Source organism: Scomber scombrus, chromosome 3, assembly GCF_963691925.1.
Source record: "Scomber scombrus chromosome 3, fScoSco1.1, whole genome shotgun sequence".
In the NCBI taxonomy this organism is placed as follows: Eukaryota; Metazoa; Chordata; class Actinopteri; order Scombriformes; family Scombridae; genus Scomber; species Scomber scombrus.
The window spans coordinates 34,725,984-34,743,072 of record NC_084972.1 but is presented as its reverse complement, the minus strand read 5'-3'; the positions used below and the strand labels follow the sequence as shown (position 1 = coordinate 34,743,072).

Genomic DNA, 17,089 nt, shown 5'->3' with positions numbered 1-17,089 from the left:
AGCTCTGAGACACACACACACACACACACACACACACACACACACACACACACACACACACACACACACACACACACACACACACACACACACACCTTGTATATATGTGCATAGCCATATATAGCAGCTGCTTTGTGTGTTTAGCTTAGTTGGTAGAATAGTATTTGTTAATAGAAACAGTTATTGACTTTGTTGATTATTGAATTGATTAATAAACATTATTATAGCTTTAAAGAGAAGTTCCTTCTGTCTGTATTGTGCACATTTATCATGTTCACTTGTTGGTGCTGACATGTAAGAAGCTTTCACATTCAAAGTGAAACTTTCTACAGCAGGGAGGAAACATCAAGTGACTTCCTGTTTTAACGTCTTGTCTGCTGTGTTTTCAGCTTCACTCAGAGACTAAATGGCTTCCAGATCAGAGAAGAACCTGTGTGAGTCCTTCTTACAGGACAGAGATCAGAGAGCTTCAGAGGCTCTCTGCAGTCTGCACTCTGAGAAACTCAAACTCTTCTGTCTGGACCATCAGCAGCCAGTGTGTGTCGTCTGCAGAGATTCAGAAAAACACACCAACCACAGATTCAGACCCATCGATGAAGCTGCACCACAACACAAGAAGGAACTTGAGGAAACTCTGAAGCCCTTAAAGGAGAAGTTAGAGGTTTGTGAAGAAGTTAAAGTGAAGTTTGATCAAACAGCAGAACACATTAAGGTCCAGGCCCAACACACAGAGAGGCAGATTAAGGAGCAGTTTAAGAAGCTTCACCAGTGTCTAGAAGAGGAAGAGGAGGCCAGGATGGCTGCTCTGAGGAAGGAAGAGAAGCAGAAGAGTCAGATGATGAAGGAGAAGATGGAGGCTCTGAGCAGAGAGATAGCAGCTCTTTCACACACAGTCAGAGCCACAGAGGAGGAGCTGAGACCTGAAGACGTCTCATTCCTGAACAACTACAAGGCTGCAGTGGAAAGAATCCAGCGCTGCCCCCTGCTGGATGATCCACAGCTGCCTTCAGGAGCTCTGATAGACCAGGCCAAACACCTGGGCAACCTGGCCTTCAACATCTGGAACAAAATGAAGGAGAAGGTCTCCTACACTCCTGTCATTCTGGATCCAAACACTGCTCATCCAGAACTCATCCTGTCTGAAGATCTGACCAGTGTGAGATGTGAAGGAAAGATACAGCAGCTTCCTCATAATCCAGAGAGGTTTGATTATTATTATTATTATGTCCTGGGCTCTGAGGGCTTTAACTCAGGGACTCACAGCTGGGATGTCGAGGTTGGAGACAGTAAATACTGGTCACTGGGTGTGTCATCAGAGTCTGGTCAGAGGAAGGGACACAACCAGTCTGGATTATGGAGAATAAAGTTCGATATTGATAAATACTATGCATGGTCACCATCATCTCCCCTCACTATTCTCCCAGTGAAGAAGAAGCTCCAGAGGATCAGAGTGAATCTGGACTGGAACAGAGGAAATCTGTCATTCTCTGATCCTGATACTAACACACACATACACACCTTCACACACACTTTCACTGACACACTGTTTCCACTCATTGACACTGTGAATAAACTCCCACTGAAGATTTTTTCACAGAAGGTCTCTGTGGAAAAACAACAGGTGTGATGGACGTCTGAGATGATGATGATGATGATGATGAGAAGTGATGATTATTATTGATGACTATTGATGATGACGATGATGATGACTATTGATGATGATGATGATGACGATGATGATGATGAGGAGTGATGATTATTATTGATGACTATTGATGATTATTGATGATGACGATGATGAGAAGTGATGATTATTATTGATGATTATTGATGATGATGATGATGACGTTGATGATGATGATTAGAAGTGATGATTATTATTGATGACTATTGATGATGATGACGATGATGATGATGATGATGATTGTTATATTTACTCTCATTTATTTCTTAAAGGGAAAAGTTGCTGAATTTATTTCAGTTATAAGGTTTTTTTTATTGATAGTGTCTTTTAAATGTCTTCTGATGTTTTCTTTGTGTGAAGCCAATAATAAATGACTGCATGTTGAACTGTATTTTAAACTCTAGTTCAGATTAAAAAGTTTGCAAACATTAACCATATATTTCTGTTTAATTACATAAACTGTATGTAATCATTTCAATATTTGTAAAATTTTCCATTTGATGTAATAAAATCTAAATTATCAGTTTTTCATCAGTTGTCATTTAATCGGAAGAGGGTTTTATTTAGTTGAAGGGAAATTGAAGCTGCTTAAGAACAGAGACCAATGAACAGGGAATTAAGGGGAAACAGGAACTGAGGCATTTAGCAGAGTGAAGGTTAAGATAAGTTCTTGTGATCAGTCCAAATGAAGGAAGGTACCTCTGGTTGGCAGCCATGAATGGGGACGTACCTGTGGCTGAGCTAGTGAGGGAGTTGGTTTCCATTGTTTGTTGAGTGGATTCTCTTCATGTTTCTTAGCTTCCGATTATGAGCATTTATTTATGAGTTACAAACAACTTTAACTCTAAAAAGGAGCCTTATTGTAAAGTGTCTAAAAGACATCACCATTTATTAACAAATTATTAACATTCATAAATAAAAAGTTCAGTATTTCATGTCAAAAACCGTAAATGTTAATATTAGTAACTCATAAATAAAGCTCTGTTCTGTTCTGTGCAGTTAAAATCAGATATCATTTTGGTTTCAATTTAAACTTAAAACAAACTTTAGTTGGCAAAACTGACCTGAAGTGAATTATATTTGAAAGGGAAAATTGGTAATAGATGTTTCAGTTGGAGTATTTAATTTTTTTCGTGGACTGTTCTTCAGACATTTTGGGATTTCAGGGATTATAAGAATGTCCTCAAATATATGAATATTTTTGCCTTAAGATTTTGTGTTGGTACCAGGCGGGGAGTTCCGGTCCTCTGAAATGAGGCCAACGTGGAAGTAACTTAAAACTGCATTCTATCAAAAGGCCACCAGGGGGCGACAGTTTTGGTGTCAAAAGGACTTCGGTCTCTATACAAGTCAATGGAGAATTCACCAACTTCTCACTTGATTTCTAACCTCAGTAAACGTTTTCAAAATGTGTTTATGGTCTCAATCGCTAGTTTAAAGCCTTCTTCAATGCAGTATGATGTTCATTTGGGACATTTTGGCCTCCCTGTTTTTATATGTGACGATAAAGCAGGGTATGCATTAGGGCGTGGCTACGTCGTGATTGACAGGTTGATTGGTTCACAGGTTCAGGAGGGCGCCTCATGCTCCTCCTGATGCCCATATAAGTAAAATCCCTGTTTTTATTTTTCCCAGCATGCACCTGAAATTTTCAAGATGGCGCTGCTCAGATCCGATACTATTGGCTTCCGAGCAGCAGTCCACAAACCAATGGGTGACGTCACGGATGTTGCGTCCACTTCTTATATACAGTCTATGGTTGGTACATGTTTGTGTTCACGTTCATTCAGTGTGAAGGGAGTAAGTTAAGTGTTGTTGCTTCAGTCTGCATCCTTTGTAAACTGACTAAACTATTGACTGAGTACAAAATGCAGGAGAGAGACCTGACTGGCTCCTTAAAAACACAAAAAGTCAAACTGTCACAAGCTGAAGCAGCAAAAGCAGCAACGATCTGATGCTGCAAGACTTGCTGGGTGTGGCAGTAAACACTGTCGGTGCCACCAGAGGGCGCCACAACAAGTTCCTCAGTGTGCCGTCATTTCTTATAAGTGTTGGTACTGTCCTTTTTGTTTTTGGTAATATGTCAAATCTTAAATAGATCATCCAGAACAATATTCACTCTTTTGTGTTTCTATAGTTCCAGTAAAGTTTTCACACTAACAGCTGAACAGAACTTCTCCTCTGAATGAGAGTTTATTTTATCAGCTTCATGCAGGTCATGATGTTCTGTACTGTACAGATTAAATCACATAAAACCTGTTAATCATTAATCTTTGCAGTTGATTGTTGCTGTATTGTTGAACTTTGGACTGAAACACACCCTGTGTTACTGTGAAGCTACAACATTTATCAGAAGAGATCTGACAAAGCTCCGCCCCTCACCTGACTCACCTGAGACAAACCAGGAAACAGTTTATTGTTGGTCTCTAAAGAGACACACAGACTGAAAAACAGAGCATCAGATTCACCTTCAGACCAAACTAACAACTTCCTCTGAGTGAGTACAGCTACAGGAGAGAAAAGTGGAAAACTAGAACTCTGCTGCTTCAACCTGCTGACTCTCCACACACTGAAGGTGAGTTTGACTAAAAACTGGAGTCACACTGAAAGTACTGTAAAAACCGGTGTATAAGTCTCAGTCTATTTTGGGGAGTGTCATGCTGGGAAAAACACTTTTCTATTAAAGACTGGTTTATTTGAATGCACCAGTAGATATTCATTTATAAACAGTGTGACGGGTCAAAGCTGCAGTATGTAGTTATGAGAAAACAAACGAGTACAGCCTCCTTCTTCCTCTTTGCTGCAGCTCTGCCTTCTAAGCTCCTCCCACAGAGGAACCTGCTGTGCACGCTGCATGCATGTGAAGGCTCGTCCCCACAGTCAGAGAGGAAACCTGTTTAACTGAGTGAGAACACTCTTCCAGGCTCTGATTGGTTGTTTTACTCGTGAGCGATGGATTCTTCACATCACCACCACTGGTTTTGTCTCAGCTTATCTGTATTTTATTCTACTGTCAGATCATAATGACAATTCGAGCAAATATAACACAATAATAGTTACAGACTGCAGCTATAATTGTGATGGTCTGGTAATGATTTAACTGAACTGAACTGGACCGGTTTATTAACTCAGACCGGGTTAAGATAGGCTGAGTTTAAATTAAACCTTTTAAAAGAACACAGTAACTTTATATATTTAATACAGTGTGTAGCTGTGTGCTCACTGAGTCCCAACAACTCTTCATCAGAGCTGTCACTGTGTGTAAATAGACTACTGCACCTGAGTCACGCTTCAACATCAGTTTGGTCTGTAAACACTGAAACATCACAGCAACTAGTGTCTGAAATACTTCTGATCAACACACTGAATCATTTCTCTGTCCACCATATACAGCATTAATGGGTCTATTTTCATTAGCTGCAGACACAGCTGGAAACACAGCTGTTCATAGGAAGTTATAGTTCATAGTTTGGACGCTCACCTCATCATTTTTAAAGTTATAATTACTGTTATAGTTATTGTTCTTATTGTGGAGCCTTTTACATCCCTATAATCACATCCAGATCCAACCTCTCAGCATTTTACTGGTGAATAGGACACACTTTAAAATGGAAAAAAAATTGCATTAAAGGTGTATCTTATACACTAGTTTTTACGGTAATGTCAGTGGAGCCATGACTGACTGTACTTTCTGTCTGTTGTGTTTTCAGCTTCACTCAGAGACTAAATGGCTTCCAGATCAGAGGAGGATCTCTGCTGTCCGGTCTGTCACGAGGTCTTTAGAGATCCTGTTCTTCTGTCATGTAGCCACAGCTTCTGTAAAGACTGTCTGAAGAGCTGGTGGAGACAGAAACCAACACGTGAGTGTCCAGTTTGTAAGAGAAGATCTTCAAGGACAGAACCACCTGTAAGTCTGGTGTTAAAGAACCTGTGTGAGTCCTTCTTACAGGACAGAGATCAGAGAGCTTCAGAGGCTCTCTGCAGTCTGCACTCTGAGAAACTCAAACTCTTCTGTCTGGACCATCAGCAGCCAGTGTGTCACATCTGCAGAGATTCAGAAAAACACACCAACCACAGATTCAGACCCATCGATGAAGCTGCACCACAACACAAGAAGGAACTTGAGGAAACTCTGAAGCCCTTAAAGGAGAAGTTAAAGGTTTGTGAAGAAGTTAAAGTGAAGTTTGATCAAACAGCAGAACACATTAAGGTCCAGGCCCAACACACAGAGAGGCAGATTAAGGAGCAGTTTAAGAAGCTTCACCAGTTTCTAGAAGAGGAAGAGGAGGCCAGGATGGCTGCTCTGAGGGAGGAAGAGGAGCAGAAGAGTCAGATGATGAAGGAGAAGATGGAGGCTCTGAGCAGAGAGATAGCAGCTCTTTCACACACAGTCAGAGCCACAGAGGAGGAGCTGAGAGCTGAAGACGTCTCATTCCTGAACAACTACAAGGCTGCAGTGGAAAGAGTCCAGTGCTGCCCCCTGCTGGATGCTCCACAGCTGCCCTCAGGAGCTCTGATAGACCAGGCCAAACACCTGGGCAACCTGGCCTTCAACATCTGGAACAACATGAAGGAGATGGTCTCCTACACTCCTGTCATTCTGGATCCAAACACTGCTGGTCCAAGACTCATCGTGTCTGAAGATCTGACCAGTGTGAGAGGAGGAGAAGAAAGACAGCAGCTTCCTGATAATCCAGAGAGGTTTGATTATTACATCTGTGTCCTGGGCTCTGAGGGCTTTAACTCAGGGACTCACAGCTGGGATCTCGAGGTTGGAAACAATAAATACTGGTCACTGGGTGTGTCATCAGAGTCTGTTCAGAGGAAGGGAGACATACAGTCTGGATTATGGACAATATTGTTCTATAATGATAAATACTCAGCAGAGTCACCACCAGCTCTCTCCACTGATCTCCCAGTGAAGAAGAAGTTCCAGAGGATCAGAGTGAATCTGGACTGGAACAGAGGAAATCTGTCGTTCTCTGATCCTGATACTAACACACACATACACACCTTCACACACACTTTCACTGACAGACTGTTTCCATATATTAACACTGTGGATGAACTGAAGATTTCTCCACTGAAGGTCTCTGTGACAGTGAGATGATGATTATTGATGATGGTGATGATGATTATTGATTATGATGATGATGATGATGATGATGATGATGATGATGATGATGATGATAATTATTGATGATGAAGATTGTTATAGTTACTCTCATTTATTTCTTAAAGGGAAAAGTTGTTTTTTTTATTGATACTGTGTCTTTTAAATGTCTTAAATGTTTTCTGATGTTTTCTTTGTGTGGAGCCAATAATCAATGACTGCATGTTGAACTGTATTTTAAACTCTAGTTCAGATTAAAACGTTTACAAAAATTAAACCTATATTTCTGTTTAATTAAATTAACTATGTATTTGTATAATTTTCCATTTGATGTAATGAAACCAAAATTATTCAGTTTTTCATCAGTTGAATTCTGTCATTTAGACCAACGAGGGAATTAAGGGAAACAGGAATTGAGTTAGTTAATGGAGGGAGTTGGTTTCCATTGTTTGTTGATTTATTTCTTAGCGTCCAATTATGAGCATTTATTTTTTGAGTTACAAACAAGTTTAACATTAAAAATGAGCCTTATTGTAAAGTAAACGAATTATTAACATTCATGATTAAAAAGTGAACAAAAACTCCAAAATGGTAAATGTTAATATTAGTAACTCATAAATAAACGTTCCAGTATATTATAACTGCCAAAAGGGAGGCTTATTTTAAATATAAGTGTTTGTAATACATCAATAGATTATGTTTTTCACACTTTATAAAGCCTATTTTTAGCAGTTATAAATATCTATAACTCATAAAATAATGCTCATAGAAAATAGCAAGAAGATCTGACACACTATTTAACCCAGATGGATATAAATGCAGTAATATAGCCAACCTTCATTTCCCCAAATAGTGACTCCACATTGATGTATGGGGAAATTAGGTTATAACTCATTAATGATTGATAATTAATGGTTTATGAAGCATTTACAATCTAATTAATAACTCACTAACAACCATTTATAAATCCTTTATAAGTCTATAAGTCTTATTTTAAAGTGGTGCCAGCAAAATAGATACATTGAGAGCAGGAATAATTATTGTAAGGAATATGTTGAATAGGTTGTGCATGATGTGGCGAACACAGTCATGGTCTCACTTATACAACTAAAAAATTATATTTTAGAGGTTGACAAATGCAAAATGAAGCCAAACACACAGTATTGTTTATTTGCACCTATACGTACAAAAAGAGAGGAAATCAAAGCATAAAGATGAAATGTGTGCAAACCCTATTATCATTATCATATCTGAAAGGCTTTTAAAATCACATCACTAGTATTTAAAGCAGGTTTTTTTTCTTGCACAGATTTGTCCCCGACTGACTTCACAGAAAAAAACCAGTGGCACAAAAAAAAAGAGAAAAATCTGATAATGAAACTATAATAAAAGCAGAGGACATTCAACCACAGCAACAAAGCACAAAAACTACTTAAAGAACACTTCTTTCTTTGCTGCCGGCACCACGCTGAGTCAATAATGAAGTCTGATTGCTGGTATTGACTGTAAAGATATAGGGCAGCGTCTGCTCTTTCTGAAGCTGCTGCCCGCTTTGCTGTTAGAAATAAAACACACCAACCACCAGTCCAGATATGAAAAATAAATATCTAAAGAAAATCCAGGTAAAGGTATGATTTAAAAAAAAAACACAATCTGCACTTTGTAGCTTCACCTTTGATTAAATGCAGTAAATCGTTTCTTTTAGAGCAGGAAACACAACTTTTGTATTCCACCTTTAACATCTTCTGCACATTTCCAGCTTCTATATTAATATTCTGTGTCTCTACTGGAATATCTTTGCATGATTTCCATTTAAAAACTCCTTATTTATCTTCTACTGGTCCTTTATGCAGCCGCTCAGTTCAGCCTCTGTCTGAAGTAGAGTGTAAATGTTAAATAGTGTCCACTTCTGAAACATATTATATAACAAATAGCTTTTATAAAAATGTATTCAGATTGGGTACATTGGGTTTGTGGACTGCTGCTCGGAGGCCAATAGTTACGGATCTGAGCAGCGCCATCTTGAACATTTCAGGTGCATGCTGGGAAAAATAAAAACAGGGATTCTACTTATATGGGCATCAGGAGGAGCATGAGGCGCCCTCCTGAACCTGTGAACCAATCAACCTGTCAATCACCACGTAGCCACGCCCTAATGCATACCCTGCTTTATCGTCACATATAAAATCAGGGAGGCCAAAATGTCCCAAATGAACATCATACTGCATTGAAGAAGGCTTTAAACTAGCGATTGAGACCATAAACACATTTTGAAAACGTTTACTGAGGTTAGAAATCAAGTGAGAAGTTGGTGAATTCTCCATTGACTTGTATAGAGACGGAAGTCCTTTTGACACCAAAACGGTCGCCCCCTGGTGGCCTTTTGATAGAATGCAGTTTTAAGTTACTTCCTCGTTGGCCTCATTTCAGGACTGGAGCTCCCTGGTATAAATACACTTTTTTAAATCATTATTATTATAATTAATAATATCAGAAATGTGCATTACAAAACATGAAAAATGACCAAAATCAAATCTATCTTTCATTGTTTTTAATGACTGTTTATTGTACTGTGTAGATGAGATGTCTGTTGTTGAAAATCACATTTCTGGATAATCATAGAGACAATTATACAGATGATTAATGTTAATGAATATGTTCAAGAATAAAGTGAAACGTATGTCTACACTTGGCTTTTTAAAAGTGTTTTTGTCACATACAGAACTAGACAAACACAAAATGTGACTGTCATGTTTAGAGAAAAAGTGAAATAAATAGCTGTCACTAACACATGGAAGCAAGCTTGTTCATGTTGCATAACTCAGGTGTTGAGACTCAGTAATCACAGGACGGGATGTGAGAAGAACTTCTGTGTGTTTCATCTTGTTGACTGACATCTTATTCAACACCTCCTGAAGTTCCCTGTTACTTTAGTTTCCGTGTTTGGTTTGAACCTCGATGTTTAAGCTTCTTTTATTTCATGCGGCGTCGCTGCCGAGAACATTTTCACACACTGGAATTTTCTATGAGGTCACACTGTGCTGCAAAATCTGCTGCTGTCAATCACACACAGCTTCACCCCTCCTCTCTGCTGACCGTGTGTGTGTGTGTGTGTGTGTGTGTGTGTGTGTGTGTGTGTGTGGTCCAGGCAAGTCTGCTTAACATTAAGGTTAAGACTTGGTTTAAAGGTAAAGTAAGTTTAGGTTTAGGTGTAATGTAAGGACAAGTTAAGGGAATGAATGTAAGTCAATGTGATGTCCTGTGTGTGTGTGTGTGTGTGTGTGTGTGTGTGTGTGTGTGTGTGTGTGTGTGTGTGTGTGTGTGTGTGTGTGTGTGTGTGTGTATCTATTACTGTCTGGACTCTCTAATATCTGTTGCATGGAATACATATTTAAATCACAAGACACTCTGCTGAGTCTCTGTGTGTGTGTGTGTGTGTGTCTGAGTATGTACTGTATGTGCAACCTCTGCGTGTGTGTTTGTGTGTGTGCGTGTGTGTTGTGTTTTTGTGTATGACACCACAGCTGCTGTAGCTTGTCTGAACATGTCAAGTATCTGTCTCTGTCTCTCTAACACACACACACACACACACACACACACACACACACACACACATGCAAAGTCAGTTCAGTGTTTTTCTTAAACAGTCTTTTCTGTATATTTTGTATGTTTTCTGTAAATGTATTTATTACTGCTCAAATACACACACATGCACACACACACACGTAATGACCACACACACACACACACACACACACACACACACACACACACCGCAGTGCATTCACACATGCCTGTCACGCTCCTTTCTCAGTAATATATTCCTGTTTTGTCTCTCTGTGTGTGTGTGTGTTAGTGTGTGTGTGTGTGTGTGTGTGTGTGTGTGTGTGTGTGTGTGTGTGTGTGTGTCTGTGTGTGTAGATGTGTTTTTCATGTTGTAGAGAAATAAAACACACCTTATGAGGACAGCGAGTCCCCATAACTTAAATCACTAATTTTTAAGGTTTCGACTTGGTTTAAGTTTGAAGGATAATTCTGCTTAATTTTCTATATTTTACTTCATGTTTGGATCTGAACCAACAATGAAGTGCTGTGTGTGTGTGTGTGTGTGTGTGTGTGTGTGTGTGTGTGTGTGTGTGTGTGTGTGTGTGTGTGTGTGTGTGTGTGTGTGTGTGTGTGTGTGTAGATGTGTTTTTAATGTTGTGGGGAATAAATCCAAAGCCTGACATATCTCATTCCTCTGTGCCGCAGACTTCTGTCGATACTCAGAAGCCACACCGCTGCACTGTTCTGCAACATTACTTCAAACAGTGGATCATAAAACTAATATTTGTCCAAAATGAAAAGAAAGCACCTCAATTATGCCCCTCAACCACATTTTATTCTTCGTGTGAGGACAGACTAACGTTCTCTTTTCACTGACGTCATCGAGTGTAACGTGTAGGTTTTTCCAGAAGTGACCGAGTAATGGCCCGGTTTTGTGATGAGTCATAATCTGCCACCATTGTCTGTAAAAGCATTTCTCATGGATGTCACTGCAATTATCTTATCTTATATAACATACTTCTCTCACAGCCGGCTGTAGGAACATGTGGCAGCGTGGCACGGAGGGAAAAACACAACCTAAAAATACTCCATGTAAAAGTCCTGCATGAAAAATCCTATTACAGTAAAAGTACTGCAGTATTATAGTGATGTAGTATGCAGTATTACAGTAAAAGTACTGCAGTATTATGAGTGATGTAGTATGCAGTATTACAGTAAAAGTACTGCAGTATTATAGTGATGTAGTATGCAGTATTACAGTAAAAGTACTGCAGTATTATAGTGATGTAGTATGCAGTATTACAGTAAAAGTACTGCAGTATTATGAGTGATGTAGTATGCAGTATTACAGTAAAAGTACTGCAGTATTATGAGTGATGTAGTATGCAGTATTACAGTAAAAGTACTGCAGTATTATGATGATGTAGTATGCAGTATTACAGTAAAAGTACTGCAGTATTATGAGTGATGCAGTATGCAGTATTACAGTAAAAGTACTGCAGTATTATGAGTGATGTAGTATGCAGTATTACGGTAAAAGTACTGCAGTATTATGAATGATGTAGTATGCAGTATTACAGTAAAAGTACTGCAGTATTATAGTGATGTAGTATGCAGTATTACAGTAAAAGTACTGCAGTATTATGAGTGATGTAGTATGCAGTATTACAGTAAAAGTACTGCAGTATTATGAATGATGTAGTATGCAGTATTACGGTAAAAGTACTGCAGTATTATAGTGATGTAGTATGCAGTATTACAGTAAAAGTACTGCAGTATTATAGTGATGTAGTACGCAGTATTACAGTAAAAGTACTGCAGTATTATGAGTGATGTAGTATGTAGTATTACAGTAAAAGTACTGCAGTATTATGAGCGATGTAGTATGCAGTATTACAGTAAAAGTACTAGTACTAGTACCTCAAACTGTACTCCAGTAGAGTACAAGTACCTCTAACTGTACTCCAGTAGAGTATAAGTACCTCAAACTGTACTGCAGTGAAGTACAAGTACCTCAAACTGTACTGCAGTGAAGTACAAGTACCTCAAACTGTACTACAGTAAAGTACAAGTACCTCAAACTGTACTGCAGTGAAGTACAAGTACCTCAAACTGTACTACGGTAAAGTACAAGTACCTCTAACTGTACTACAGTAGAGTACAAGTACCTTCAAACTGTACTACGGTAAAGTACAAGTACCTCAAACTGTACTACAGTAGAGTACAAGTACCTCAAACTGTACTACAGTAAAGTACCTCAGACTGTATGTAGGGACAGTAGTGAGTATTTAGGAGTATTTAGTGAGTTCTGGTCTTCTCGGACTGATTGAATTATTAAATCTAGAGTGAAGTGACCCTTTCTGTGATGCTTCCTTATTTGGTCTCACTGACTTTAAGCTTGGTCTCAACTGTAACTAATGGTGAGTCAATGAGAGCGCTGCTGTAGGTGCCCTTAAAAAATAATCTATTTAACGCTGACTCTCAGCTGTTTGACTTTGATATTAACTACGCATCGCTGCCTCTAATATACATAAGGGGATAAAAGTTAACACAAAAGTCTCACGGTTCCTAGATTGAGCTTCACTGAAGGACGGATATCAGACCAGTTAAAGCAAAGTTAAAAACATACACAGTGTTTGTTCCATAGACTGTATATATAATGGACGTAACATCCGTGACGTCACCCATTGGTTAGTTAGGTGGACTGCTGCTCGGAGGCCAATAGTATCGGATCTGAGCAGCGCCATCTTGAAATTTTCAGGTGCATGCTGGGAAAAATAAAAACAGGGATTCTACTTATATGGGCATCAGGAGGAGCATGAGGCGCCCTCCTGAACCTGTGAACCAATCAACCTGTCAATCACCACGTAGCCACGCCCTAATGCATACCCTGCTTTATCGTCACATATAAAATCAGGGAGGCCAAAATGTCCAAATGAACATCATACTGCATTGAAGAAGGCTTTAAACTAGCGATTGAGACCATAAACACATTTTGAAAACGTTTACTGAGGTTAGAAATCAAGTGAGAAGTTGGTGAATTCTCCATTGACTTGTATAGAGGCGGAAGTCCTTTTGACACCAAAACGGTCGCCCCCTGGTGGCCTTTTGATAGAATGCAGTTTAAGTTACTTCCGCTTTGGCATCATTTCAGAAGGCGCCTCATGCTCCTCCTGATGCCCATATAAGTAGAATCCCTGTTTTTATTTTTTCCCGACATGCACCTGAAATGTTCAAGATGGCGCTGCTCATATCCGATACTATTGGCCTCGAGCTGCAGTCCACAAACCAATGGGTGACGTCACGGATGTTACGTCCATTTCTTATATACAGTTTATGTCCACAACAAGCTTCACTTCTACAAGTTCAAGGCACATACTATTGAACAACCACCTTAACCATCCTAACAGGATGTTAATGAGTCTGTATCTCCTGTTCTTTAGTCTGTTGTCATGCTTTTGATGGACCTGCACTGCCTCCATTATGACCAAATACCTGCAAAGACCTGCTGATTAGCAGCTATTAACATGCTAGATTATAGTGACGCATGGTTCTCTTTCCTCCTTCTAATGCAAACGTCAGCATGTTGTTATTTAGCTTGAAGCACAGCTGTGTGAGTCTTAAGTACCTTCTCACAGAGTAACTAACATTCTTGGTCTCCGAGGTTTGATTCAAGTTTTTACAAGAATCAGCGGTGTGTTTAGAAAGCTGAAAGAGTTTGTGAAGCAAATGAAACATCAATTGAAACCCTCCTGTTGTCCTCGAGTCAAGGAAGGAAGGGAGGAAGAGGGAGGGAAAGGAGGGAGGAAGGAAGGAAGGGAGGAAGGAAGAAGGCAGGAAAGGAGGGAGGAAGGAAGGAAGGGAGGAAAGGAAAGAAGAAGTGAGGATGGACAGGAAGGAAGGAAGGACGGAGGAAAGAAGGAAGGAAGGAAGGGAGGAACGAAGGAAAGAAGGAAGGAAGAAAGGAAGGAAGGAAAGGAAGGAAGGAAGGAAGGAAGGAAGGAAGAAGAAAGAAAGAAAGAAAGAAAGAAAGAAAGAAAGAAAGAAAGAAAGAAAGAAAGAAAGAAAGAAAGAAAGAGGAAGGACGGAAGGAAGGAAAGGAAGGAAGGAAGGAGGGAAGGAAAGAAGTCAGGAGGGAGGGAGGGAGGAAGGACAGAAGGAATGAAGAAAGGGGGATGGAGGAAGGAAAGAAGGAAGGGAGGAAAGAAGGAACAGTCAAGACAGACAGGGTCAATTTGACCCAGGAGGACGACACTTACTCCTTTCCTTCCTTCCTTCCTTCCTTCCTTCCTTCCTTCCTTCCTTCCTTCCTTCCTTCCTTCCTCCCTTTCTCCTGTCCTTCCTTGACCTGAGGACAACAGGAGGGTTAAGTTTTCACAGAAATCAGCGGTGTGTCAGAAAGCTGAAAGAGTTTGTGAAGCAAAATGAAAACATCAATTTTAAACTCTCCAACGTCTGTCTGCTCCCAGCTCAGTGTTAAAGCATCGAGGCTGCAAACGCTTTTAATCAGGTGGATTTGGCCGAGGTTAAGATAACAGGAAGCCAAAGCAATAAATGAGCAAAGATAAATACCGAGTAATTCATGACCCAGAGGGATAATTGTGCATAATTGGCGTAGGTTATGTAAAGAGAGCATACCGGCTGCTACACGTCATCCAGCTTGGTGTGAATCTGAAGCAGACCTGACATGTAACTTTATAATTTAAGCTTCATAAACAAGTTTCCTTTCAATGTCACTCCAGAAGCACTTGAATCATCTTTTTTCATTTTTATGTGCGTCTGTTTTCGTGAGATGCTGGAAGAGAAAAGCACTCTGCTGATGTTGTGTTGTTTTTTTCATTTGACTGATTAAAGAACTGAACTTTGCAGAGCTGCAGTTTAAAGAACAGAAAGAACATTTAGCAGAAGCCAGGTAGTCATTAAGTCAGTTGAAGGCTTTTTGAAGGTATATCTACAGTGAGCGGTACAGTAGAGAGCACAAGATGTACGGGCCTTAAGCCGTCTGCATTGTTTCTCCCCTTCCTCTGTGTGTGTGTCCATCCCACTGTTTGCAGTAGATCCTGGAAGCTGATGCTTGGCGGCTGGTGAATGAGGCTGATTGGTGTGGGGCGGCTCCAAAGAGAGAGTGAAGGCGGATAAAGGCCGGTGTGCGCTGCCGACGCTGGCAGACACCATAGATCAGTCTTGTGTAGTTATTCATGTAGCAGGTTGTGTGTTTGGGTTACCCAGATTTGGGCCAGGGGGGTAAGAAGAGTACCATTAGATACACTGTTGTCACTGTGTTTTCCTACGCTAGGTTTAGGGGTGCTGATCCCTTGTATTTCTGTTTTTATTTTCTATAGAGTAGTTAGGTAGGTTTTTGTTTTAGAAATATTCGGTTGATTGTAGTGTTGCTTTCGCCAACGAAAATTATGACTAAATATCGTCGTCAACGAACCTTTATCACGTGACGAAAATGAGATGAGACGCAGCGTAAATGCTGGTCATGTGACGATAACTAGTAATTAAATATATAATGCAATATTGTTGACGAATAAAAACGAGACTAAATGTGGTTTACGAACTAAAAACTCTGCTAAAATGTCTCTAAAACGAGACGAAATGTTATAACGTTATTTCGTCTCTTTTAGTCACGTTGTTTCTATTATGTTGCAGTATTTCAGTTTCCTGTGTCTCACTTCGACGTCACTTCCTCAATCCGCACTCGCGGCATTATTTAGAAGATGCAGCTGCGGTAGGTTAGTGTTAACGAAGGTTAGCGTTAACGAAGGTTAGCGTTAACTAAGGTTAGCGTTAACTAAGGTTAGCGTTAACGAAGGTTAGCGTTAACTAAGGTTAGCGTTAACTAAGGTTAGCGTTAACTAAGGTTAGCGTTAACGACAGACTACTGCACAGAGAACGGGGCCGATGGCCGGCCAGCCGCGGTTATTCTTGAGTCTATAATAATAATAATATAATAATAAGACAACCTTGTTTGAATTGTGAAATGGGTTTATGGCTAAAAGAACATGTTGGTTTGGTCTATACTACTACTGTAGGTACTTATACTATATTGACTGGGTTAAATAGAATTGCATTACTAAAAAGAGACTAAAATACAATTTTCATTGACTCAAACTAGACTAAAATAGTCACAGATAATTTTGACTAAAATGCTCAGACTTTTAGTCGACTGAAACTTGACTAGACTAAAAAGTATGAACGTGACTAAAACTAATACAAACTAAAATGACAGCTTGACACAAAGACTAGATTAAGACTAAATTAAAACAGGCCGCCAAAAACAACACTAGTTGGTTGTTTGTTTATTCATCACCGTAGTCATTAGGCAGTTAGCTCCTTTTTATTTGTAAGGAGTCTTTTTGTTATCTTTATTTATTGGTTTGTCAGCACCCGGCGGCCTTTTTCTGTTGGGTTTATTATTTGTTCCCACGTGTCGATATCAAATATAATAAATATCACTTTATCATATTACTTTCCCTTTTCCCCGACGAGCTGGGTCGTAACATACGTTGGGGACTCGTCCAGATGTAGAATAAGTTATCCAATCCAATAAATCATCAAACTGGAGAAGCAAACGATGTCAGAGACTGTTACAACCTGACAGCAGGAAGTTGCCTCCAACCGCATACTTGGATATAACCAACAGTACGAATGGGTCAGTGACAAACAAGTGTTAGCATGATGAGCAATAATAGTTTTAAGTTTTATAGTTTTAATCAGGTTTGTTTAAATGTACATTTAGT

The 17,089-nt window shown here is 39.6% G+C and overlaps 2 protein-coding genes across 2 annotated transcripts; both read left to right on the top strand.

Annotated features, from left to right (window-relative positions):
• Window positions 1–406: 406 nt before the first annotated feature.
• On the top strand, window positions 407–1,627 carry LOC133976717 (E3 ubiquitin-protein ligase TRIM39-like). Its single transcript, XM_062414936.1, has one exon. The coding sequence runs from the start codon at window positions 407–409 to the stop codon at window positions 1,625–1,627; it is 1,221 nt and encodes a 406-aa protein (XP_062270920.1).
• A 2,580-nt stretch (window positions 1,628–4,207) lies between these two features.
• Window positions 4,208–6,794, top strand: LOC133977468 (zinc-binding protein A33-like). The gene is made up of 2 exons (XM_062415645.1): window positions 4,208–4,259; window positions 5,395–6,794. Exon 2 carries the CDS (start codon window positions 5,412–5,414, stop codon window positions 6,792–6,794), a length of 1,383 nt encoding a protein of 460 aa, XP_062271629.1. The 5' UTR covers window positions 4,208–4,259; window positions 5,395–5,411.
• The last annotated feature ends 10,295 nt before the right edge of the window (window positions 6,795–17,089 follow it).

Bases quoted from the DNA above. Each gene is read 5' to 3' on its own strand.
- LOC133977468 (XM_062415645.1), top strand. From the start codon at position 5,412: ATGGCTTCCAGATCAGAGGAGGATCTCTGCTGTCCGGTCTGTCACGAG.
- LOC133976717 (XM_062414936.1), top strand. From the start codon at position 407: ATGGCTTCCAGATCAGAGAAGAACCTGTGTGAGTCCTTCTTACAGGAC.